The sequence below is a fragment of the Pundamilia nyererei genome, unplaced genomic scaffold (genome assembly GCF_000239375.1).
Source record: "Pundamilia nyererei isolate P.nyererei 1_Seehausen unplaced genomic scaffold, PunNye1.0 scaffold00005, whole genome shotgun sequence".
Classification (NCBI taxonomy): domain Eukaryota; kingdom Metazoa; phylum Chordata; class Actinopteri; order Cichliformes; family Cichlidae; genus Pundamilia; species Pundamilia nyererei.
The window spans coordinates 1923160-1949112 of record NW_005187406.1 but is presented as its reverse complement, the minus strand read 5'-3'; the positions used below and the strand labels follow the sequence as shown (position 1 = coordinate 1949112).

At 42.3% G+C, this 25953-nt stretch overlaps 3 protein-coding genes across 4 annotated transcripts in view; 1 reads left to right on the top strand and 2 right to left on the bottom strand.

The window, feature by feature from the left end:
* Positions 1 to 278: 278 nt before the first annotated feature.
* LOC102191969 (methionine-R-sulfoxide reductase B1-A) lies at positions 279 to 2568 on the bottom strand. The gene is made up of 4 exons (XM_074312090.1): positions 2413 to 2568; positions 1670 to 1812; positions 1442 to 1559; positions 279 to 872 (listed from the first exon to the last, which is right to left on the bottom strand). The coding sequence occupies exons 1-4, from the start codon at positions 2465 to 2467 to the stop codon at positions 856 to 858; spliced, it is 333 nt and encodes a 110-aa protein (XP_074168191.1). The 5' UTR covers positions 2468 to 2568; the 3' UTR covers positions 279 to 855.
* Positions 2569 to 3665: 1097 nt separating this feature from the next.
* On the bottom strand, positions 3666 to 5539 carry neurl2 (neuralized E3 ubiquitin protein ligase 2). Of its 2 annotated transcripts, none has more exons than XM_013913198.1 (3): positions 5484 to 5539; positions 4561 to 5360; positions 3666 to 3944 (listed from the first exon to the last, which is right to left on the bottom strand). In XM_013913198.1, the coding sequence occupies exons 2-3, from the start codon at positions 5323 to 5325 to the stop codon at positions 3792 to 3794; spliced, it is 918 nt and encodes a 305-aa protein (XP_013768652.1). In that variant the 5' UTR covers positions 5326 to 5360; positions 5484 to 5539; the 3' UTR covers positions 3666 to 3791. The 2 variants fall into 2 exon arrangements, with proteins under 2 accessions (XP_013768652.1, XP_013768656.1); XM_013913202.1 differs by having other exon boundaries at positions 3770 to 3944; positions 4548 to 5360.
* A 2058-nt stretch (positions 5540 to 7597) lies between these two features.
* tex2l (testis expressed 2, like) overlaps positions 7598 to 25953 on the top strand; it is a 21266-nt gene continuing 2910 nt past the window's right edge. Inside the window, exons 1-7 of the mRNA XM_013912984.1 lie at positions 7598 to 7900; positions 15361 to 16793; positions 19818 to 20018; positions 20198 to 20525; positions 22266 to 22528; positions 22822 to 22927; positions 23494 to 23638. Coding sequence (XP_013768438.1) covers positions 15402 to 16793; positions 19818 to 20018; positions 20198 to 20525; positions 22266 to 22528; positions 22822 to 22927; positions 23494 to 23638 — 2435 coding nt within the window. The 5' untranslated portion in view covers positions 7598 to 7900; positions 15361 to 15401. The remainder of the gene's footprint in view (positions 7901 to 15360; positions 16794 to 19817; positions 20019 to 20197; positions 20526 to 22265; positions 22529 to 22821; positions 22928 to 23493; positions 23639 to 25953) is intronic.

Below are 25953 nucleotides of genomic sequence, written 5' to 3'. Positions count from 1 at the left end.
CACAAACACACACACAGATTTCTGCCTGTGCATCAATCACACGCGTAGGCAGTATACCAAAGCATACAGTACACCGTTTGCATCATATAGGGGCAAATGTAGGGAATCCTCACTTGTGGAAAACAGTGAATGTCATGTGAAAGGACAATATCGCCATCTAGAGCTCAATCTAAAGAATGACAGCTCGACCACTTTGAAGGTAAATTTAAATAAGCAAGTTTATCCCTAATGTAGCTATGTTAAGTGCTGCAAATGCATCTTTAAAGACAAAGACGGACTCTATAAAATATAATTTATTGTTTGGTTTTTCCTTCGCATAAGCAACAAAACACTAACAGTGGGAGACAAATTAAACTGATGTGCATTCGATTGTAAACTTGCTATAAGTAAAGGATATAGAGAACAGAAATCAGTGTTAAGTAAATGTGGCAAACCTGAAGAACAAAGCTGAGTCATGATTTGTTTGCTACTGCATGAATTTCAAGTAACACAACAGCAGGCAGACTATCTGGACTTTGGTGCATAGTCGATATTTTTAAATAGACAGCAGCCTTTGGAAGTGAAACTGCTTTCAAGTGTGTCTACTCACATCAACGTGTTTCAGCTGAGGAGAGTAAATGACTAAATGCACATTAAATATGAGGTGTTCAAAAAATTTGAACCATCTTGTAAAGGAATATTTGCAGAGATGCGGTCCGAGCTCGGCGTCACAGGCCCGGTCAAAGATTCTTCAGTGGACAGGACGTCCCTCCGGGGCCTTTCTCCCATCCACGTCACCCACCGACCCAACCTGTTCGCCGGATTCGAGCCGAGCAGCAGGTACAGCAGCTGGACACGAAACACTTCACTCGCTCTTTACTGCTTGTCCTTACCTTGGACAGAGAAGAGAAACACACTTGCTGTTGTTTGATTGCATGTGAGGCTAAATCTGAAAAATGCTGATTTACTCTTACAGGAAGCTACCAGTCAAATCTCAAACATCGAGCACTTTGTGGAGCAACATCAGGACACACGAGTTATTAGACGAGAGAACCGGAACAGCATTTGCTACCTCAGTTCATTTCAGATTCAATAATATTGTACTTTAAATCCACTATATTCTTCTAATAGCTATATTGTCAAGTAAGTGTACAGTTGATTCTTTTTCCTAATGCTTATCGAGCCTGAATCACCAGTGGTGAGTGGTTTTTGCAAGAAAGGATTGTTTCATATGTGAGAGAACCAACTGACCTCATTGTGGACAATGCTTATTATTTTCTGCTTTTAAGAGAAACAGCTACCAATTAAAACTTTTAACAGGGAGTATTCATTTCACAGCTTAACAAAGCATTATTGCTAAGAAGCAGGTTTTATAATATAGGTGAAGTGACCTTTTCTGCCTGCATGCATGGATTTTCCAAGGTTAACTTGTTATAAAACAGCAGTAAACTCAGTTCTCTACCTTTTCTGGGGACAAACTTGAGCGAGTGGCTGAATATTCAAAAACGCGATATTCCCTCCTCTGGACCGTCATTTACAAACTCGTGGCCTAGTCCATTGCCACACTTGCCGCACAGGACCTGTGTACACACAACACCAGAGTGCACAAACCTCCCGTTGGAACCAACAGGTGACTGTAATTATGATTTTTGTTGCTGCAATGCACACTTTGCTTGGTTGTGACTCGGACCTTGTAGGCGGTGAGCGTCTCCATCATCTTGGTTACACTGTCCTCCCTGATGGTCTCTGTGAAAGCCGGCCAGGGAGACGAGTGAGCAAACTTGGACCGACTGGAGAAGAGCGGATGGTTACATTTGGAGCACACATACACTCCTGCAGGGGGACATGCAAAAAAAGCTTTGGTGCCTTTATTTGTTTCCAACCTGCAAAAAGACATTCAATATAATCTAAAGATGTTTAAGTAGTTAGAGAGAACTGGGTTTATTTTGTTTTCTGAATAGCTGAGATCGTGCTGTTTTTTTGCACTTTTTTTGGGCTAAAATCCTTCCAGCATTGCTCCATATTCTACAGTTTGTTTGCTCATTAACAAAAACTAAAATCTGTGTGCTACAAAAATTCCTCCAAGTGCCATGACAACATCTGAAGAAATCGTTTGAACATACCACCCTTTAATAGCTGTAGCTAAATACTTGATTGGATTCTTAAGCTGTATCACTGCTTTGTTTTTACTATTACAGCAGCTTTATTCTATTGTGATCCTGGTAAAATCCAGCTACATTTATTTTATAAATGTAGCTGGATTTTGCCACAGTACAGCCTGTATCCTGCCACTGTGATGCTGCACAGGATTTACTTAATTTTACAGTCACATGATGCCTCAAAGTTCATTTTCATCCTTACTTATATACTACAGTCCAGGGGAGGTTACATCACATCACCGTTTACCGAATAACGGGACCGCCTGCTGCTCACCTGGTTTAAAATGATCCTTGTAGATCTCACCGCCGAAAAACTGACAGAAGGACATGATATTTGGTCTAAATAGATTAGCTGAAGGGAAAATTCTCTCTCCTAAGCTTGCTCGGTGTTTCTTCCTCCGTTTGGGAGCGATTACGGAACGTCTCCGGTTTCCCCTCCTCTCGTGTGACGTGATCCTGCCTTAGGATTTAACGGGAGCTCCACCCACTGCCGTTATTACCACGGCCACTAGATGTCAGTGTCTGACAGCAGACGCACAGGTGACGGTCGTGTTACTCCGAGTCTGATGTCGGACTGAAACAGATGTGTTATCTCTAATTTATGTGTTTGATGGGCTGAGCAAACATTAACCAACATGACGTACCGGAAATGAAGCATCATATTTTCAATTGGAACCACGTGATACTTTTTAAAAATTCAATTACAGCCTTATTCATGGATGTAGTGAAGGAGGACATGCAGAGGGTTATGGAGGCAGATGAAGAAGAACTAAGAAGATTGATTTAATTATAACTTTCCACCACAGCCAGACTCGTTTTAACTTTACAAGGATATTGATTGTTATTCTGAAATATGGAAATCTGAAAATCACAGTTCAGTGCAAAAAGTATCAAGCAACCCTTCATATTTTTTTTTTTTAGTTTGCTGGGAAACTGGGGAATAATTGCAGTCATCTTATTGGAACTTGTGCAAACATGGAAATATATAAGGCAAAAACAGATTGTTGACAAGTTTCCACTGAGACCATTTCTGACGTGGCTTCAAAAACTCATTGAAGAAAAAAAAATTGAAGTAAAGTGCAGTTAAATTAACTAGGTTGGGGCAACATATTCATTATGAGTAGGCCCTGTGCCTTGCTACAGGGTCTTTGCTGGATTTCTCCTACTTCATAAGGACATTACTTATAACTACTGTTTATCTGCCATAGTTTTTTTTTCCTCTGAAAGGCTACTAATGACAAAGTCTAAACATACAATTTAAAATGAATTCTTTGCTAAGTTCTGTATTATGTGTAGACACAACACTGGTTCATCCATGGAGTCAGAAAAAAAAAAGGGTGAAACGTGAACGTGAATGTGGAAATGACTCCGTGTGACCAGATCATCACATGAATTTAACCCTCTGCTTGCAAGCAGCTGCACTGCAGCTGGAACAACTTTATTCATTACAGACACAGTGATGTGTGACACACCGATGATCCCTGTGATGCAAACATTAAAACTAATCAATCAAACAGACACATAACAAACTATTTAAATTTACTTTACTTTGATCTTGTCATCTCAAACAATTCATGTCAGCTCCAAGTGAAAAGAGTGTGACGCTATAATTTATAAATGTCATCCAAATAAATATCAAATTCTTGATGGGACCTAGCACTTAAGTGATGTCCACGTGTCTATGTGTCCTTCATTCATACTTGCAGTAGTGTTTGAGTGCCTCTGGCAGCTCGAGCCAGTCAATGGCCATCCTGTGAACAATGTGCTTCTGGATGGCCTTCCTACACAGTGTCTGCAAGGATGAGACTGGAGTGACAGAAAAGAGAAGAGGAAAATGACAAAAAATACAAAGTGTTTTAGCAGATTATAGGCAATGGAGAAAATAAGAGATGAATAAAAAGCACTAAAGAATTTCTAAACATGCAAACTGCCCAGCTGCCCCTGAGCCTGAACAACTGAAATTATTAAACAGTCATTAATATTTGATGGATGGTCAAATTACCATAGTGAAGCCCAACATGACAAAAAGGTGACGACCCTTTGGATGCAGAGAACAATCACGACAAGACACAACATGAACACAAAGAGATGTAAAAAGTCCAAAAGAGGCTAAAAACCGCCATAATCTGACTAAGAGAAGATAAAAATTATAAGCAGACACACACACAACAACACAGAGACTCAAAATGACAAAAACTTGACACAACAGACTGCAAAGAGATGCCAGACAACTACAAAGAGATTAAATAACTACAGAGAAATGCAAAGTGACTGTGAAGATGACCACAAAGATGTTAATAAAGGAGCGTGTACACAATGACTCCTTTGTAGCTGTGTTGTATCTTTTTTTAGTGCTAATCAATGTCTGTGCCTTGCATCCTATTATCTCAAAATCATTCCTACACTCACATCCATACTCCACCTGGACAATCCGAACACACTTGGTAGCAGCAAATACATCCACCACAGCATAGAGAGGCCCCGCAGTAGAGATTCCCTTTGCAGAAGCTCCCATGTCCTCCCCATTAATGACTATGTGCATGTCAGCCAGGCCTTCTCCTCTAGGCACATACAGTACTCCTATCCTGCTGCGTCTGGCTGTGGGAGGCAGGGCGTTGGTTTTATACAAGTCGTCTAAAATGTGACTGTAGCGCCCGGGCCGGCTCCGACCAACCAGCTTATCTCTGGGAATTCGAACATTCTCGATGTACAAGTGGGTGTCGGTGAAGAAAGTTTTTGGTTTTCTGTTCCTGGCCGTTCGTTCATCTGCCTGATCTCCAGCCCCGTCTTCTTCCTCCCTTCGCCCAAGCCTCCGTCCCCCGACCAGTTCTCCCTGCCTGGGCTCTATGACCTCAGCCTCCTCGACGATCTTGTTATGGTTGCGCGTGATAGCAAATATCCAGCTGTCCCCTAAATCTGTCAAGTTTGGAATGGAGTATTCAGGTACCACCTCTAAGCTCCTGGGGTCCCTGGCGGTCAGACCGATCCGGAGGTGGCCACACCATCCCAGCTCCTTATCTTCAATCTCTATTAGAAAAATCTCTCCAGGCTTCAGGGGGCATTTGCTAAAACAAACTCCGTTGGCAAAGCTCTCTACTCTTGTGGCCTGGGTTCCCGAGTGGTCCAGTCGAACATTGGTACCATGGATGGGGTGGAATTGCGTGAACTGGTCAGAAACGGGCTCCATTTCCAGCTTTGGTTGCAGCACTTCAAGCAGCCACTCTGGATCAGGAAATGATCAAAGAACAAAAACCCCAGATGAACAGAGGGGTTAAAAAAATGAACAAAAGAAATGATCTTACAGTGATTTTAGAGTACACTTGGTCATTGTAGAGTCAAAACAACCTGCATGGACGTGGGACAGGAGCCCTCTCTGCTGATCTGCAGGCCACTTACGGTAGCTTCTGGTAGAGGGGCTATTTTTGAACAGCTGCACATGTCAACAGATGGCAAGATATGTGTGTGAGTGTGTGTTGAGGAGGGGGTGGCCAACACTCGCACGGCCACAGTCACTCACACGGCAGACACGGAGAAAGACAGGGACTGAGCAGGGGTTAGCTGGGGCGATGAAGCCCCCGGGGCCTGAGCGCTCATTTTTGATTTCACAAACCCACGTACTGAAGATATACCAGCGTAATTATCCTAATACCATATGCCAGGCAGATATGTTAAAATACTGGCCTTTCATGGCTGCACTCTAAAAATAGCTCATGCAAACAGACTGGGATTTCATTCTTATGTAAAGCAGCAATTAAAGTAACATACCGAGGTAGACAGAGCCGTGGAGAATATGAAGAAGAATTACTTTTTTTTTTTAAAGGAGGAATGTGATGAGAGGTTTTTTACTTATTATGTATAAATAAACGAATATAATGTGAAGCTATCTGGTTCTTTAACCAGAAAAACCAGAAAAATGTAACAAAATTTTAAATAAATAGGGGAAAACCTTAAAGTATGTTTAATACCTTAAAGCTATGCTTTACTATACTGCATGATTAGATTTACTTTGAGGCAAGCTTCCACCTGGTCTGTGTTTGAAAATGTCACAAAATCTGCACACTTCGTAAATACACTTATTATGAAGCTTTTTATTTTTGACCCAATGCACTTCATAGTGTTCTACTTTGGGGGGTCTAACATCTACAGTACAGTAATTATATGCTGTGCCAGCTGCCAAGTTGGTGACCCGCTTTCAGTCCTGTGCCTCCTGCTGGAGACGCTGATCTAGCATGCTGCTTTCACTCTGTGTTTGAAAGCTCAAGTGGCCATTAGAGAGTCTTTAGAAAATGACACTGCTAAAGAGAACTAATGCTCAAGCTTCACAGTGCAATAAAAAAACACCAATTTATGGTCTGACAGAAAGTCTGAGGAGTAGTTACTTCTTTTGTTCACATGCAGATGCCAATGGAGCTGCACAGCACTGTGGTGTGATCACAGGTCCTAATAAAGGATATCAGGACCTCGTGCCAGTTTGGTCAGAAACATGCACAAGTAGACCATTGGAGGTTACTCTGTAAGGCTCTGGCAGTGCTCCTCCTCTTCTTCCTCGCACAAAGAAGCCAATCCCAGTCCTGCAGCTGGGTTGAAGCCCTTCTAACAGCCTTCACCTCACCTTTGTGTAATCACCCATCTCCTGGAATCTCCTCCACGCTCTCGAGACTGTGCTGAGAGCTACAGCAAACGTTCTTGCAATGAAATGCATAGATGTGCCATCCTGGAGGAGCTGGACAACCTCTGCAAACTGAATGTGCTGCAGCAATGACAAGCGCACCAGAAAAATGACAGTGACTAAGGACATATATTTAATTCAAGGAATCTTTTAAGTTCTCACAGGAGCAAAAACAAACCCTTTCAGGACTATTTAAGGACCCTCTGGTTCCATGACTCCACTCACTGCTCATATGTTAACACCAACAAGTTAAACAAAACGTGTAACGCCATAATACCAACAGAGCAGAGTTAAAGTAAAACAGAACCATGAAAATGACCAAACTGTACACAGGCTGTAGCTCTTCACTGAGTCTCCTCCTCCAGGCAGTGATGGATGGGGGTTACTGTCTCTTACCCCAGCTGCAGCCTGCAGGCCAGTCTGCCCCATTCCTCACGTTGTCATTTCTAGGGCTCATATTGTGTTTTATGTAGGCCAAACTGCACAGAAGAAGGGAGCCGTATTTATTCTTTCCTTTTTAGCATCTCATAAAAGTCTTCTCTGGCATTTCACTCAAGCTAAACATACTCTTTTTAAAAATCGCACATTCCAGTATCAGTGTGTTCTGCTGATTATGGTACTTTTGATCGATAAGACGAGTAACGGAATTTAATGCAGTAGGCTGTGTAACGGTATTCAACCCTCAGGGTGTACTTCAGCTGTCACCCTGTGGTGTGTAGGATACAATTAGACGATTACTAGACACACACTGTGCCAGCGTGCGTGTGTGCGTGGGTGAGTTTGTGCGAGTGTCTGTTAGGACCGCAGAACTCTGTGGTTAATCTGGATTACCATGCCGCGCGGCCACGCTTTTCATAATCAGGCTGTTGAGCTGTGATTCTCAGCAGCGCGTGACACATCTGGAAACGGGCGGAGGGAAGGTGTGCGCGCGTGCGAAGACGGGAGAAAGAGAATTGGGAGGGCAGGCAGACGAACAGAAGAGCGACACTTTCGCATTTCGCAGTCCTCTCGCGCACAAATGGAGAGGAACCCGGAGGAAGACAAAACTAACGAACCGGTTTAACTATTTTCCGCACATATACAATTTCCCGGGGTAAGTAAACGCCCCCTAAACACATTTTTATCTTCCTTTTATTTTATTTTATTTTATTTTCCAAACATCATAAGCGGAGGAGACGTGTCTGCTCTTTTAGCTAATTGTGCGCACTCGCCATCGTCTTCCACCTCTCCCGCCGTGATTTCCTTTCACGCTCGTCTTGTGCATGCAGGGAGGGATGCAAAAGTGAAGATTTTACTGCTACACGGTCTGTATGCGCTGTTCCAAAGCTGCACTCTGTGCTTTAATAGTTTATATGAGACAACTGTTCTTGGATTTGGCTGTAAAGTCAGCCAATAATATTTTATATTTTCTTTCATACCTATCACATATGTTGGTGCAAAAAGGATTCACCTGATCGCTGTTCTTATTATTGATTGAATGATTGATGTATCGTTTATTACATTTATTGTTTGAACGTCGTGGGAGGAGCCCTGAGTGTCATTTTCAAACTCATAACTTTATTATTAGTGAGGTTGAAGTTGCTTTTAAACTGCTGCAAGAAGTCAGTTGTTACTTGTAATATTTAATCTAACAGGGACTGACATTCTTCGACTTTTCATGTGAAAAGAAAAAAAATCTCAGGGTATCTTTATATTGTTTGTGGTCTCCACCGGCCTCCATCTCAGGTTCATGTAAGAGCAGAATCTCCCATAAGTCCTCAGTCTGGATATGATTCCTGCAATTTTTTATTTGTCAATCATCTGGCTTTCACTTTAAGCCCAGGAAGATGACTCATAGCTAAGGGACTCTAAAGTATTGCACTGGTACTAATAACTACAATCAACATTGGGTCAGCTGAGATGAGCTAGCTTGGAAACACACTCCAGCAAATGTTGGTCTAGCCCATAATCCGGCTCTGTGATTTGTCAGATTTCACAGTAAAGCCCTGCATTAATGTTAATCTGAGATTGTTACTGTTTGTGTCTGATTGGCGCAGCACACAAACACACAAACCTCTACACTCACATACAGAGAAAGTGAGTGAAAGACACCCTGTCATTTGAATGCTTGGATTGCATGTTAAGATCTGTTATGGCCTAATTGTTTGACAAGTGAGCTTGTGGTTGAACTTTTCATGTTGCCGGTTAAGAAACTGAAATGAGTTTCTGGAATCACAAATACAAATGAAAGGCTTTAGGAGTAGTAATGTTGAGACACCAAATTATTACTTTTTTCTTGCCCTTGTTTCACACAGTTTTCAATGCCCAACGGGGCTGCCACTGTCAGGGTTTCTGGGTTGTTGACCAGTATTTTCAGTTCATGTTCACTGTTTATCCTCTGTACGTTCCACTTCCTGTTTTGTGTTACGTTACTCTGTGTGCATTATGTTCTAGTTCTCTGTCAGTGCGCCCCAGGGTGGCTGTGGCTACAATGTAGCTTACCATCACCAGTGTGTGAATGTGTGTGTGAATGGGTGGATGACTGGTTGTGTAAAGCGCTTTGGGGTCCTTAGGGACTAGTAAAGCGCTATATAAATACAGGCCATTTACCATTTTACCATTTATTCCATGCATCGTTAGTTCAATTGTGTTCAGCTGCTCACTCACCTGTCACCTATCAGTCATTGTTCAGCCGGTGTATTTAAGTCCTCAGTTCTCTCCTGGTCGGCGTCGCGTCATTAATGTTGTCACTGCTGTCTATGCCCCATGTTTGCCTTCCAAGTTCAGATCAGTCAGCCGTTCATTCAGTTATTCAGTCAGTCAGCCATCTCCTGTTTTCGTCATTCGTCCCTCACAATAAACACCCTGCATCTTCACCGTGAGTCCTGCGTTTGAGTCCTTTTCTCCACATCCACTCAGCAACCCCTGACAGCCGCAGATGAATACTCCAAATGCACAGTTAACTAAGTGGACAAAAAGGACAAAGTCAGGGGAATCCCCAGAGATCACACAAACACATCATATAGGGATCTTGATATTTGTGTAAATGTTTCTGAAACATTAGACTTTGTGTCTAATTTTCTTCTCAAAAACACATCAGGGATCAAGTTCTGAGCCACACTTGTTATTTATCAGTTGGTCTGCATTTTGGTACAGAAGGAATAACCTCAGAAACTGTTTTTTTGCAAGTTAGCATGTAAACATACAGTAAGATAGTAGTGTAAGTTAAACAAACATGTAGTTAGTTGTACATGTGGATCATAAGCCATATAAAACATGGACATAGGTACTGTGATGTCGCCCATTGGTTTCCGAAGCCCTGTTTTAAAGTCGCAGCCATGCCCAGCACACTGGTGACAGTGAGCACGCATGCAGATGGGTCAAGGATTTCTTAACAAATGGACCACAGAGTTGGGAATTCCCCACTCTGACACTCTTCCGGGGCTGCGTGCTAAGCCCACTTTGCTACTCCCTGTACACCTACTACTGCACATCCACCCCAGCACCAACTTAGTCATCAAGACTGGACATGGTACCAATGTCATTGGATTAATATATAATGATAACAATTCTGCCAACAGGAATGAACTCTGCAAACTATCAGAGTGGGGCTTCATCAATAACCTGGCATTCAATACCTCCAAAGCAAAAGAACTGATCACTAGCTTCAGGTGACAGAAATAGGAACCTATACAGAACTATTTCTGTATAGACAATCATTCTGTACAATACAATAATTATAGTTCTGTTCTGGTCTGTTTACAACTGTTTATTAATACTTACAATTGTATATCTACAATCTGTATAGTTTCATATTTTTAACCATATTTATATCCTGTTCATAGCCTGTACATAGCTTGTACACTGACTGCAGCCTATACATACTTATAGTTATAGCATATTCATAACATAGCTTCACACCATGTACACTGTAACATACCTATAATAGATCCATATCTTGTAATATACCTATATTATTACTAAAGCGCTTTCTGGATGGATACAAACTGCATTTCGTTGCCTTGTACTTATGACATGTGCAATGACAAAGTTGAATTCTATTCTGTTCTATTCTAGGAACCTGTTCCATTAAACATAGGTGGAGAAACTGTTTGGAGATGATTCAACTTTAATTTTTTTAGCACACATGTTCCAGAACCTCACATGAATTATAAACACCACCAGTCTGGTAACGAAGGCGCAGACGTGGCGCTAATTGAGACACTGAGGAAAGCTAATCTGTCAAAACAGTTAAAACTGTTAGCATCAGCGCAGCAGGCATACAAACAAAAAGGCTTCTGAGAGAGTTAATAAATCTATGATCATAATATCTATGAAGTGCCTTGAGGCCACTTTTGTTGTGATTTGGCATTATATAAATAAAATTGAATTGAATTGAAATTGAATAAATCACCACAGATGGCCATCAACACTCAGCTATTTTCAGTTGAGCATATGTACATTAGGTCAAAGACATCATCAACGATGCTTCTCATTTTCTTACATGGTTGCCCTCTGGAAGGCATTACACATCCTCCCTCTAGACTGAAGAAAAGCTTTTATCCAAACGCCCAAATGTATCTTTTATCCAAATGTCATAAAAAGACATTTGGCTCATTTTGGCTCTAAATTTTGTTATACGGGGCTCTAGAGTGCAACCAATTTGGTCGCAAATGTGACCAAATTTTTCAATGGTGCGACTAAAAAACAATCTTAGGTCGCACCGGTGTGACCAACTGTTCGAGTAACAAAAAAAAGTCTCTGCAATTCTGAAAGTCTCTGTGTGGTCAACAGCAGACACACATTATGCCCCTATCGTGGTCTAAACCAATCAGAGATAGTCGGGGGCGGGACCACTCTGATTGGCCGTGGTCCAGTTAAAAGTGCAGGTGGATTTAGAGAGGTGAGCTTGAATAAAGCGATATCGATTCATTAAATCCTGAATCGACTTTTAAATATAAATGTATTTTGCCAGGAACCCCAGAATCTCAGGTTAAAGCTCACAAAACTATTTCAACAACCACCAAACAGTAAATGAGAGCAGGTACACGGATTCCGCACAAAGACACACAGAGCGGACCCGACGCATCAAAATCAGCTTTCTCTTTCTCAGCTTTCTCACCTGACGGCACGTAGACTGACACGCCGTTGGGGCTGAAAGCCGACAGCTCACTGATTCTGATGCGTCGGGTCTGCGCTGTCTTTACGTCTTTTTTGCGCTAGATTCTGAGCTGCAGGTTTTGTGTCTCTCCAACCGAAATTCACTGCCTGAAAAGAAACTATTGATTCTATTGAAAAGAACGATTGATAACTTTTTTGTTAAGTTAAGGCCTGATCTGTCTGAAATTCATAGGCAGTGCTCTGACACAGAGCCATCAATCTTTGAACGCTGAAAAAGCACAGTGTATCCAGAAAACACATTATATGTCGTGGTAAATGCGCTGCCCAAGTGTCCCCTCTCCCCACGGCCTTTCAGCAGCAGGTAGCAGCAAACAGGTCGTCAGGAGAGGCCGATGTGATGATTAAATGTAACATTGTCTAAAATATTGCCAAAGAGTGCCAAAGCACTTTAAGCACAAGCACAAGATTGTTAGTTAATCATTTACACCTAACATTTGTGCTGGTGCGCCTAAGAAAAAAAGTTAGGTGCACCAGTGCAACCGTGGCAAAAAGTTAGTCTAGAGCCCAGTTATATATCAATACAGTGACAAATTGGAGCATGTAACTTCTTCCAAAATGAGTTACTGAAAAAAATGACTGACCAACTGAATGTCTTTAGAGGTCAAGACAGAAAGTTGTTTTCTATAAATAGCCCTGGAAGTCTTTTTGCAACCACAGCTAGGGCTGTGCGATATGACCAAAATCTCATATCCCGATATAAAACATCTATCGTCCCGATAACGATATAAATCACAAAAAATTTTATATTTTCTGTAAATTCTGTGAATCTCGGGTAATTGAAGTGTTTCCAGCTGGGCGTCGTGTACCTGGAGTCGAGTGTTTTAACCGATGTATGAAACTATACATCTTTAGACATAAGTTGTAACGGCCGCTGTTTTCTTTGAGTATTTATTACATGGCGTGCTGCGGGGAAAAGCCTGTTCTAACGTTTGAGTCTAAGGTTTATTTTTTAGCACCTGGCGGCTCTTTTTTTGCTTCTCATCCATCAATACGCTGCATCCTCTTTCAAGTGATTCCGTTTATTTTGAAAAGTCTCAACAGGATCTTGAGCTTTATTGTGAAAGGTTTATGTGGAAAATAAACAAGCGGACATGCGATGGTTTTACTGTCGTTGTTGCTAACGACAACCCATTAAAAACAGGCGCTTGTCCGCCCGTAGTGTGGTTATATTAAATATAAGAGAAAGAGAGAACTTTAAGAAATTAATATAGCCGCTACAGTGACCATCAAAACGATGAAAAATATTGCCGTAAACAGTTTATTTTGCGACACCACGAAACAAACGATAGCGCAAAATGAAATGACGTTTTTATATCGTCATCCGATATATATCGTTATATCGAACAGCCTTAACCACAGCTATCGCCATCTGGGGTCCTTCATTTAGAATCCTTTTTTTACGACACTGGCTTCATTTTTCTGACTTGAAAGCTATATCAATTTTTAACCTGTCCATGCTAGTGCTGAAAGCTGAGATAAATTTAACTTCTGAAGCACCAGCACTGACATCAGCCAGTCAAGTCACATTCATTTCATTCGCTAACTGTCATGCTCCAGCATGGCAGTCAGCGAATGAAATCACGTTATGCAAACGTCCTTAGAGAACGGCGTGGACATTGTGTAAGATGTACTTCAAAATGTAGGAAACTGATCACTCTGTGAATAAGCAGCCTGTTGTATATGCACCAAGTTAGCAATAGCCAGCTCGCTAATGGGCTAATGCTCGGCTAATGCTACCTTCCAAGCGAAGCTTGGTTATCTTGGCTTGTAATGATTGGTTCTAGTTGTTATCAGGTTCCCACCAGCAGACATGTCCCCCCAAGTGACAGGAACAACTATAGCCAATCACTGAAGCAACACTTCCACATGAATCCTGTGTAATTAAGGTGTTTAACAGCAATTTCTGTACAGTTTTATTTTCTCTCTGTCTTATTTGAGACATATAGAAGACCTGCACATGTTTTAGCTTACAGCCCTCTCCACTGTGGATTTTGTGTTATGCTATTTGACCAATACAATAATCTTATATGCCCCAATGGTTCATACCCTTTTATGATGAGTTTATGCATAAAGCCGACTTATAGCTGCCGTGATTGTTATAAAAACATCTGGATTAGAACTACAGCAGCATCTGGAGTCCACAGCAGTTTCCTAACTCACATGATGATAAGACAACAGTCAGCTTGGACAAAACATTATTAGCTTAACAGTTGTTTAATGTGTGAGTGCATTTAGCACCTTGCAGCTTCTGGTCCCTCTTTCCATCCCGATAAAGGTTGTGAGGAAGGAGTAAAGCCGCCTCAACACATCTGTGTGTGTTAGTTTATCTCCCCTCCGTCCATTTTGGGCAAGAGCAGATTAGTCAGAATCCACCAGCTGCTGGGGAAGTGGGTGAAACTGTGCCACACAGTGCCCTAATACAGTTACGTAAATCTGAACAGTAAGAGGTAGGGTTCAACTTGCAGGGCACTTGACCTCAAGAGACTGCAAATAAAAGGGCTCCCACTGGGCCTTTATGCTGGTTTCCAACTTGTGTTTTGGGACACAGAACTGCTTTTTTCATTCACTAAATCAGAGCTGATCTAATGCGTCTCTCCAATGTTGGTTTTTACTTGTATCATTTTACAAGTTTGTTGGTGGTGGCCGTGTTATGTGAAAAAGCGCAATGCTGTTGCGACACACAAAGGCCATATGCGGGGATGGAGGTGGGGGGTGAACGACAGAAAACATCCCCCCTCACTATTCATCTCAGGGTTGCATAAGTAACTTTCAAAGCAGCTTGAGAAGACATCACAGGGAGCGTTGTGGCTCAGTTTCAGTGGCTGACAGTAGGCTCTTTGGAGGGTGACGCTGGAGAGAGATTACATTCTGAATACTGCTTCACAGAATGAGTGGAGCTTTTTTATGTTTGTTTCTGCTTTAAAGGGATCTTAAAATATTTAAATTACCCCTTTTTTACTATCATGCACAGATTTTTCTGTTTCCATAAATGCATTCATATCAGGGCCAAAAAGCATATAGATCCAAGCCTGAGTTGCCCTAGTTTGTGCAACATTTGGGGAAGAAAGTCTGTCTTGTCTATTTTTGCATGCTTCTAAAAAACCTTCAGTATGTGGAGCGACAGCTATGGGAGACATGCTTACTTGGCTGTGATTCAGGCTCACTGGTCTTCAGATTAATGTAGGTTTCCACAGCTCTTCAGAGCTCAACTAAGCGGCATTCACGCATTAATGCGCAGTTGGCATCAGTAAGCAGTTTCTTTGGAAATTACGCACTAGCACAGAAAAGATGCCCTTCCTCATTCTCTACAGCTCAGACCCTGACTGCTTTCATTTGTTCTGCCCTTGAGGCTTAGTGATGTAGCTGACCGTGTCTTTTTTTATTCTTTTTCAGTGACACATAAGTGCCTCGGCCTGGAAATGTAAAGTCAAGAAATGGCAGAAGGTGGTAAAAATGGAGAGAGAGGAAGCGAGGACAAAGGTGGAGCAGGTGGCAGATCTCCCGAGGAACCCCACGGTCTCTCCTCAGTGGGTGCCACCTCCCTCGGGACAAAGAGGCATCTCCCCCGAGGGATTGTGATCCAGCTAACAGGAACTGAAGGAGAGTGGGACAGCCTGGATGAGAGTGAGTTCATCTTCTCCCTTGAGCATGATGAGGACTACCCTGCTATATCGCTATCAAAGGAGAAACATTTTTCTGTCGCGGATGACAGAGGGGTGAAGTCCGAAGAGTTCCATGTCCCTCTGTCTCCCTCAACGCCAGGTTCCCTGGGGAACTGCTCTGGTTCTCTGGGCCCAAGCTTCCTCTTGCCTGGCTCGCCCTCACCCACCCACCGACCCTTAGCGAGCCTGGTCAAGTCTCTGTCCACAGAGCTGGATCTGAAAGAGAGCTCCACCCTCAAACCCAGACCTTTTCTCAGCCTCGTCAAGTCAATCTCCACAGAGCTTTCCCGCTCGGAACCCGAGGTGTCGCAGTCCAAATCAGACTCCCGACTTAACCTCCACCTGTGGAAGCAGCTGACACAACCGAAAACCCGCAGCAATGGGGACTCTCGGACTGCTCCCCCATCTCCTAGTTCGCTTTCCCCAAGCGGAGACAGCCTGAAAGGTGGTTTCTTCAAAATGGAACTGGAGGACACCAAGAGGAAGCTCACTGAGGTTGTGCACGAACCTTTGAGCAGCATGTTCAGTAAGATCAGGAGGGAAGAAAGCTCAGGCAGCCCCAAACACCAGTGTAAGAACCAGGGAACTCACCAGATCAGCTCCAGAGGTTTGGGGCGGGAAAGTAGCACAGACACTGTTCTGTCCGAGTCTCCTGTGAGAAGCGCCAGGAAAACAGATGCTGATGTTTTTTCTGTCTTTGAGTGGCCTTCTGTAAGACATCTCGGGAGAACTCAGCACTGCCCCTGCCCGGTGCATCACCACGTGCAGCAACACAGGGATGAGGAGCTGGAAATATGTACAGATGGTGATATGATGCAAGTGTTTGCCATCGAAACTCATAAGCAGGCGAGGAGGTTGCCTGGTTCTCAGGCTCTAACAGCACCCACGACCTCTCCCGTTCCACAGCCCCCTCACCCTCTGCCACGAATGAGTTTATTTTGTGTGGCAGTGCTTTCATACGGCTACTTTATCCTACCTCTCAGTCCATACTTCTCTGGCCTGGCTCTGGGATTAGCACTGGGCTTCTTGCTAGGGCTTTGGCTCATTCGGATGGGTTCCTCCAGGTCTAGCAACTCAGTCCATACCTATAGACCGCCACAGACGCTGTTGGGAGAAGGGATTCTGACAGGTGGCATTGTAAGCACTGAGCCTGACACACTCAAGGTAAATGGATGAGTCATCAACGATGAAAATGTCACTTTTATTTTCAGACACCTCTGTTCAGCTCCAGTACTCACACATTTTTAGTTTGTCATAAAAATGCCTGGGAATCAAGTGCATTATGGCACTTGAAGGTGCCATAATGCTCAACAGATACAGAATTGAATTTCTTTGTTTTCCTCATTCTCCAACTCACAGGGAACGGGGTTAAAAATGAGACTAGACCCGACGGCCAGTTGAAGTGTTAGAAAAAGGCTGGCAAAAGGGAGAACTAAGTAGTCCTGGATGAAAATTTTGAGGATTTATTTTACATTTTTGTTCATCAATCAGTGATCTTTACATATACCCCACATTGCACCTGTTTATAGTCTTTATACTATGAGCTCAACTGGCTCTATTTTGATTCAGAGGCTGTTAAACTGAACAATTTTCCACCAAATGTTTGAAAACTGGCAAAAGCAAATGTATATATACTGTACATTGGCTTTTCCATTTTCTGCACTTATTAGCAAGAAAGTTCTTGGATTGAAGCTCTTAGTCATCTGCGGCCTTTCTGTCTGTCCCGCCTTCCCTGGTATGGGTTATTTTTCAGGCTCAGATATGCATGTTACATCGACTAGAGATTTTAAATCTCTGAATTATAAGTTACTGTAGGTAATAACTCTAGTTCTGACTCTCAACTTAACCTAACTCTGTTTTTGAGATAGTCAAACGTTTTTTAAAAGGGAAGTAGTTTTTAATTTGTGTCAGGATGGTCGTTTTCTTTGTTTGTTCCTTAACTGTCAAGACACAGATTTTTTTTAAAAGCAACCCAAAAACTATTCTAATTACATAGGTAGAGTTAAGGTTAGGGTTCGGTACTGCTGCTGAAAGCTTTGCTCTCAGAGGTTTAAATTGGCCATAGGTGTGAATGTGAGAGTTTGTGGGGCTACGTCTACACTAGCCCGGATAAATTTGAAAACGGCGTATACGTCTAAAAACGCTCTGCGTCCACACTATCGTTTTCATTCATTTTCACAGAGTTGTGTGTCCACATTGAAATGGCTGAAAACGTTCCAGTACTGCGCATGCGTGAAATGCAAGACGATTTGACCTGCGTCATTTCTGTCTGCCGTTTATTTACTTTCTGGCTCTTTGAAACGTTGTGGCAAAATGTCGAGGAAAAGTTTTTTAAATGAACTAACAATGAGGTGGAGTTGTTGCTGCGAGCAACCAAAGTACAAAGTTGCAAAAGCGAGTGAGAATTAAAGAATTTGAAGAAAAGCTATGTGGAACATGTTCAGACTGATATTAATCTTTAATAGGGCTGTCAAAATTGAGAGCAAACAAAACAACTGCTGTGTAATGCCCTCCGCTATCTTAGGTTAATTGGTCACATGACTGCGTCACATGACTAAAATGTGTCATTTACGAAAAGGCTCTGAGTTCGCTGTCCACACTGCGACGCAAAAACTGAGTTTTTAAATGGATCCGCTTTGGAGAGCGTTTTCAAAATACTCCGTTTTCCTTGACCAAAAACAGCATCTCAGTGTGGATGGAAGGCCAAAACGGAGAGAAAAAGATGCGTTTTAAAATGAAAACATATTAGTGTGGACGTGAGTCTCTGTGTGTCAACACTGTGATGGAGTGGCAATCTCTCTTGGGTGTAAAGTCATTTCTATCCAGCTTTGACATGTTTTGCCTGCCTGTGACCTTGAATTTGATAAGTGTTCAAAAGAATGAATTGAACAAATACTGTTATATAAATATTATGTGGAGATGGGATCAAGAGTTACTGCAAAATAGGGCATTAATAGTCTCAGAACAAATTCTGATTTTTGACCCTCCTGTGCACAGAGAGCTGAAACAGGTTCATATTGTAGTGCACAAAGTTTTTTCATGTTGGCATGTTCCTACTCTGTAAACAAACTTCAGTTTTGTCTAAAATGTTCACATGAAGCAGATGGATGGAAACATGTACCTCAGTATGGTCACAGTGGGATTATGGCTATTTCAAAATGTTTACCTCTTATACGAACGAAAATGGACTAATTTCTGAATTCACTTTAAAAAGCTTGTTAAAAAGTTCCTCCAAGTAAACTTCAGCACCCAGAGTATGCCAAGTAGTTGTTATTAGTCTTCCCTGCTGCTCACTTGGTCCAAAATAACAATGTCATGCTGGCGAGTCGCTTCAGCAGGTCTAACTGTTTTGTTCTCAGATTAAAGCTTCTGAATGTGACGTGCTACTACTGTACACGAGGATCCTGGAACACAATTTAAAACCGTCAATAATGAAAAGTGCTGGAGCCGCAGTGATAATTGCTGTTCTGCTCCTGGCTTAGCTTGACACGGGGCAACCGGGGAGGACTACACCACCCAGACACTGTCAGCTCCAGAGGCAATTAGTGGGAAATACAGACAGGAATAAGCTGTAATTTGTCAGGAAGCTCGGCAGACTAGGGATGGAGAAGAGTGGAAAACAATGTTTGCTGTCTCGCTATTGAGCTAATTCCCTTTTTTGGCCATTAGCAGTTGGGTATCCGTTTGAAAGCAATTAAAACGTGAAAGCTGGGGAGGTTTGTGAGGCAGTCTCAGAGGTCATAGGGTGACTCTGCTTTAAATTATTAAATTACTGTGTGTAATGTACCAGTTAGTTGACTGGAACTTTAAAGTGGAGTGCACAAACAGTTAATGAGGTACTTTTGTTTGTTGCCTTAAATTAAATCTGGAAGTCTGCACTTCAATCGCACATTGAGTATTTGTAAAGGTGAAATAAGATAAAGCATATCTTTAAAAATCAAGAGAGTTGAATATAATTTGCCTAGTTTGGTCCCGAGACATCAGCTCTCACTGAAACCTTCGCTGACAAATAAAGCGTTTAAAATGCACCTTTACTTTTCGCTCTCCACATCACATCTCAGTCTGATTACAAAGATCAGGATTTTCACGACTGGAACAATTCGAGATGAAGTGTTTACTTCTCACTTGAATGTGCATAAAAACCCCTAGTGTTGATTTTAAATCACCTCTTACTTTCTTTCTTTTCAGGGCTGGATGAATGAGATATTTGATTACGACCCAGAAACCAGCCATCTAGGTCTGACTCACTCTGTGTTTGCCACCCTGGAGGGATCGTGTCTCCGTCTGGAAACGCCACGATCGAACATCAGCCGCAGGGCCACGTATGACGAGAGATTCCACGAGCCCACCTTTGTCAAGTCACGCTGCTATCAGCTGGCAAATAGCAAAGTATGAGAACTTGCTAAGTAATAGTGTTAAGTGAAAGATTTTACTGTATCTGAGGCCCCACTGGCTGAACTGAAATATTTGATTTTGAAATTAACTCTCAAGATTAAAATAAACTGTTTACGTTCCCCGTTTAACAGTTTTGCTTCAACACCATTGAACTCTGCTTGCTTTTCCCAAAGGTATTCCTGCTGCCATCTGTGTTGGCGCAGAAGAGGATGTGGAACCCAAAGTATCCCATCTGCATCCAGCTAACCAGGGGGGCAAAATCTCAGGAGGATGAGGGGGGAAGGCGAGAGGAGAGGCGAGGATCGGAGTCCGGAGCCGAATCAGCCAGTCCAAAACCAAGATCCTCCAAATATGACCATGAGCTTCCCACCGTTCTTTACCTCTTCGGCCGTACGGGAAGAGAGAAAGAAGAGTGGTTCCATCATTTCCTGTTTGCATCCATGGACACAGAAAGGGAAAAGGAGAGAAACAGACAGAGCAAATATGTCTCCTGCACAAAGGGTATGACACATTGTTAATACGTTAGGAATCTGTAATATATGAGTGGAATATGGATTACGTGCTCTGGCAATCCATTTCAAGCGAACATGCAATAAAAAACAGAGACCAGCCTTGTTTTGGGGAAACTTGAAACGGTTTTACTACAAATATTCTTAAATCAAATCTGTTATTTCATCATGCTTCTGTTACACTTCACTCTTCCACTGGCAGCTTTATTCATCCAAAATCCGCGGCACTAAAAGTATCTGTCATGCTGCGCTCTTGGGAAAGGCTGGTTTTTAATCTAAACGGTCATTTTAGTAAATTCAAATAGAGTAATAGTTGAAATAATTATGCATGATTATTCCTGTGTCTGAGGAGCTGAGAATACTATTAGCGCTGTCTCTCCTGTACTGTTCTAGTAAAAACCTGAAGCTAGGAGATGACTAGCATAGCTTAGCATAAATGCACTGTCGTACAGGGGCAACACTGCCCCTAGCTTTGTCGTAGTGGTCTCACCTACTATATACTCGGGAATCACAGAATACAAGAACATATCGGAAAAGTGTTCATCAATACTCCCACACCACAGGATGATTCAGGGTTCAAACCACAGACTGTATATCAATGATGGACAGACACTATTTTTTGTGAACTCCAGTTTTGAAAGCGCAACTTGAGTAGTTTGGCTATTTTTTTGGTTTAGGGGGGAAGGGTGGACCCGACTAAGAAATTGTTGATACTACACCCAAAATGATGTTTTATTCTAAATGAGAACATTATTGATATACTGACTTCAAACTAGTGATTGAAGTCATGGATAAAGCAGTAGCGCTGCTGTCTTATATGTACAGTCGCCCCTTGTTGGTCATTAAAAAGATTGTAGGTTTGAGGTATTTCCACTTTAGCTTCACTTTCACATCCTGAAAACTATGTCTGTCCGTTACATACTGTAGATATGATTAGAAACTAATGGTCAGCCAGGTTCCAGTGGAGTTTACATGGTCAACAGATTGTTCCTCAAAAACTGAACATATATGCTTGCAAAGAATTTTCTTTCAGATACCATCATCTACAAGTCTGTCCATCAAAAACAGACTTCCAGCTGCCCTGTTCATGTGGAAAATATATTAGAGGATTAATGAGGAACTGCAACATAAGCGATGATATGATCACCATAAAAAAAATCTTTCAGAAATTAAAACCCATAGTACAATATTTCTCACTCAAGATTTCCAAGGTGGATGTTGTGAAACTAGCCAAAGTAGCTTGCAAGTTATCCCTTGCTGAAAATGAGACAACTTGCAAGTTGCAAATAGCCCTTCTCCGCTAGTACCTAATCAGCTCGACATAACTTGGTTCTGGTCATTTTCCATTATAATCCAGAACCAGAACTTAATGTGCATGGGGTTGTTATAGCAACATGGCCGAGAGTATCACACGTATGTATAGTTGCATATGTATGTACATATATTTAGTTTGTGATATTACTCTGCTCTTTTTTTGAAGTTTGTGTCCCAGTGACAGGTCGGCCACGCATTGACTGGGTAGAATTAGCCATTTAAATCCGTGTCTGTGTTGTTTATGTTTTTTGAATACAGTTTTCAAGAAATAAATCACTTTATTTTATATTTTAATTAGAGAGAAGATTTATGATTGGGCATGAGATTTTCTGGTTTTAAAGTGGGTCGCTTTGCTCTGAAAAATTATCAGAGTTACTTTTTGTCAGAACTATGATTAAATGATCCTGTGTTCTCCCAGGTGACCAAACACAGCGCACCAGTGTACAGGTTAATGTCCCGAGCAGCAGAGGCTCCAGCAGAGTGGGCAGCAGTGATGAGGACGCCCCATCCACACCCCCATTCCCCATTATCTCCGGAGCGCCCTCCAGTAGCACCAGGGGCCTTTCTGTGCTCGACTACCCCAGTTATATGGCCCGTCTCCTGGTTACAGAGGAGCTGACCCCACTCTGTAGTCCTGGAGCCAGCAGCACAGATGTAAGCTTTACCATTACAAACTATACAGCCTTTAATTTGCTCTAAACTTGTGTTTTTCTTGTCTTTATTTTTTTAGTTTTCCTTTTGTTTTGGCGGGTTCCCCGGGGAAAGGCCAACTTGCTTGGGTTATGGTTTTATTGGTTGGGTTTTTTTGGGTTTTCTTGGGGGGGAGGGGTTGGGCGGCGGCGTTTTCCCCCAGGTTTCGGAGGAACTTCGGCAAATTTGGGTTGGGGGCGTTGTTGAAGGTTGCGGGTTCGGAAGGTTTACCCTTATTTCCCCACATTTTTGCCCCCCTGTGATTTTAAATCATGCAATATTCTCTACAGCTGCCTTACTTTATGAATGAACTGACTCTGACTGAGCTGGATATGGGCAGCTCAATGCCGCAAATCACCGCTACCTCCAGACCAGAGGTTAACCCCAGAGGTGAGTGCAGAGAGGAGATTAAACACCGCAAAACATAAGGGCAACACAAAATGCAAAGAGATTTACACAAATACACAAACACAGCAAGCGACGACCTCAGCATCAGATCAGACACGGTTATCCTGTCGTAATCTTGTGGGGCAGGGCAACCATTACTCTGCAATTTGGAGCATATTTGCATGTGTGTGTGTGTGTGTTTTGAAATCAGGCTGTTTGGCTGCTCCTAACGATGAGGGAAATTTAAGCTTATCAGCATGAATGTAGCTGTGTGACATCATGACTTTCCCCTTTTTCGATTTCTCCGCCTCCTTCGCCGTTACGCAACCGTGTGTCAACAGCTTTTGCTGTTTTCTGTCCTCCCCCACTTTTCCCCCCCCACTCACCTCCTAAAGAGAATTAATAGTCTCTCGTAATTTACTATGAATTTAATTCCAAGCCTCGATAATCTCAATGAAAGCTGTTTAATCTGCCTACTAAGCAGCGTGTGTCCAGATTAGGCTGTCTCTAGCAGCATTTGTCTTAATTTTGGAGGTCTAGTTTTGACCTGTTTGGGGTGCCCTCTGCAGGCCTGTGGGTGGAGCTTCAGCTGGTTTACACCGGTAACCTGCAGATGACCCTGCAGACCAAGTTCAACCTGTCCAAGCTGGGTAAAGATGGCGGTCAGGAGACAGTGCACTGTATGACGGAAACCGGTAGCCCACGGTCAGTGCTGCACACATGTCCATTCGCACTGTGACACGTGACGCATCCCTGTAATCTTATAGAGTTACCTATCTATAGATATATTCTTACATATCACACACTTTCTTAAACAAGATGCTGTTTAAAATGTAATAGCCAGTGATGTCTGTGGATAATCTCCTTAATTAGCTACCTTACTGACTTTGTTTTCATATTCCAGTAACCCCCACAGAGCAGTGTATTAATTGCATCCTCATCTCTAATGCACTAATCACCGCGGGGGTGAAATTCACAAAGACAGATACATCCTGACTTACCTACTGAGCTGCCTCCTATTTTTAAATTCTGTCATGTATTATTATTTTAAAAAAAGCTAATAGTGTTTTTATCATCTGTAATGCATATTTCATCATGTTGCCTTGCCCAAGTAGCACGAGCAATGTAAAAAATAACAGTAAACATGGGTTTTTCATTCTAATCCTTTCTATTGCACGCACGCACACACCTACACATCTCTCTCCCTTGATCCCTTCTGCTTTCTGATCTACAGAGCCGCACATTATAATGATTAGACCTTCTTGTCATAAACCCACAGGGATTAAAGTCCAGGCAAAGCTTCACATTAGCCATCTTTGTGCTGCATCTGAAGCTAAAAGTCAAGATAGCAAAGCTGCAGATATGTTCACTAATAGCAGATGCAAAATTGGCTCCTGCACATGTACGTCCCCAGTTCTGGAAAAGTTGGAACGCTGTGTGAAGTGTACATAGAAACAGAATGATTCGCAAATCTCAGAAAGCGACATTTTAATCAGAATAGAACAGGATATTTTAAGAAACATATTTGCTCTTTTTTCATTTGTTGGCATGAACACACCTCACAAACAGGGGTGGGGGCAACGAAACGAAGTGGTACTAAAAAGAAATAGCTGGAGGAACATTTTGCAACAAATTAGAGTAACTGGCAACAGGTCAGTAACACGATTAGATAGAAAATGAACATCTTAAAGATGCACAGATCCTCAAAAGTAAAGATAGGCAGAGGTTCGCCAGTCTGGAAAAAAACGTGTGTACAAATTATCAAAACAATGTTCCTCAACACAAAATTGCAAGGACTGACTATCGCATCCTGTACAGTACATAATATCATGAAAGGATTCAGTTTGCATGTATTGGATGCTGTGATCTTTGTCCCTCAGGCAGCATTGCATTAAAAACAGTCACGATTCACTTCATGGGATCAGAAACACTCCCAGAAATCACTGTTTGTGAACACAGTTCACCATATCAACCACAAATGTAGGTTAAAGCTCTGTCGTGCAGTAAATATGTCATATATGAACATGATCCAGAAACATTGCTATATAGTCTGGACCAAAGTCATTTTAATTGGATCGAGGCAAACTGAAAAACTGTTCTGTGGTCAGATTAATCAAAATTTTCAATTATTTTTAATAACAATAACAACACTGGTGCAGGCAAACCACAGTTGTAGCCACAGCTGCCCTGGGGCAGACTGACAGAAGCGAGGCTGCCATATCGCACCATCAACCCCTCTGGCCGACACCAGTAGGCGGTAGGGTAAAGTGTCTTGCCCAAGGACACAAGGACCAGGACAGAGAGAGCTGGGTTATCGAACCTCCCGGTTACAGATGAGCGTCCCAACCCCCAGCGCCACGGTCACCCCCATGTTTTTTGGGAAACATGGATGCCACATAGTCGGGACTAAAGAGGAGAGGGAGGATCCAGCTTGATATCCGTGCTCTGTTCAAAAGCCTGCATCCTTGCATATTTCATATTTCTGCAAGACAAATGCTAAACCGCATATTGCATGGCTTCATGGTAGAATAAAAACCTCCTCATTTCCCAGATGTTTATGGGCTGTTGTTAAAAAAAAGAAAGCGGTGATGCTACATAGTGGTAAACATGGTCTTTTTTCTCATTTTTTGAGATGTTTTACTGCCATCAAATTCAAAATGAGCCAATAAAATGCGATGTTTTCTCAGTTCAAAAAGTTTGTTCTTTGTTTTGCTTTGATTAAATTCAGGTCTATTAGATCAAATCATTTAATTCTATCGTCCCATTGTCCCAAGCATTTAATTCTAAATCTAATGTCTCAATGTTTTAACACTTGAGATTGTATCCATGGTGATATAAGTGAGTGTTTCAAGCACTGAATTGCCTCAGAAATGTTTTTTGAATACTTGTATTATGCCTGTGTCAGTACCTAACTTGCCTGCCTGTTTATCCTCCCAGCTGCAGGCCGATCCTCAGTGTGTTGGCCGACAGTGATGAGGAGTCCTCCAGCGCTGGTTCATCTGACGAGGAGGAGCCGCTTCTCTCTGAGC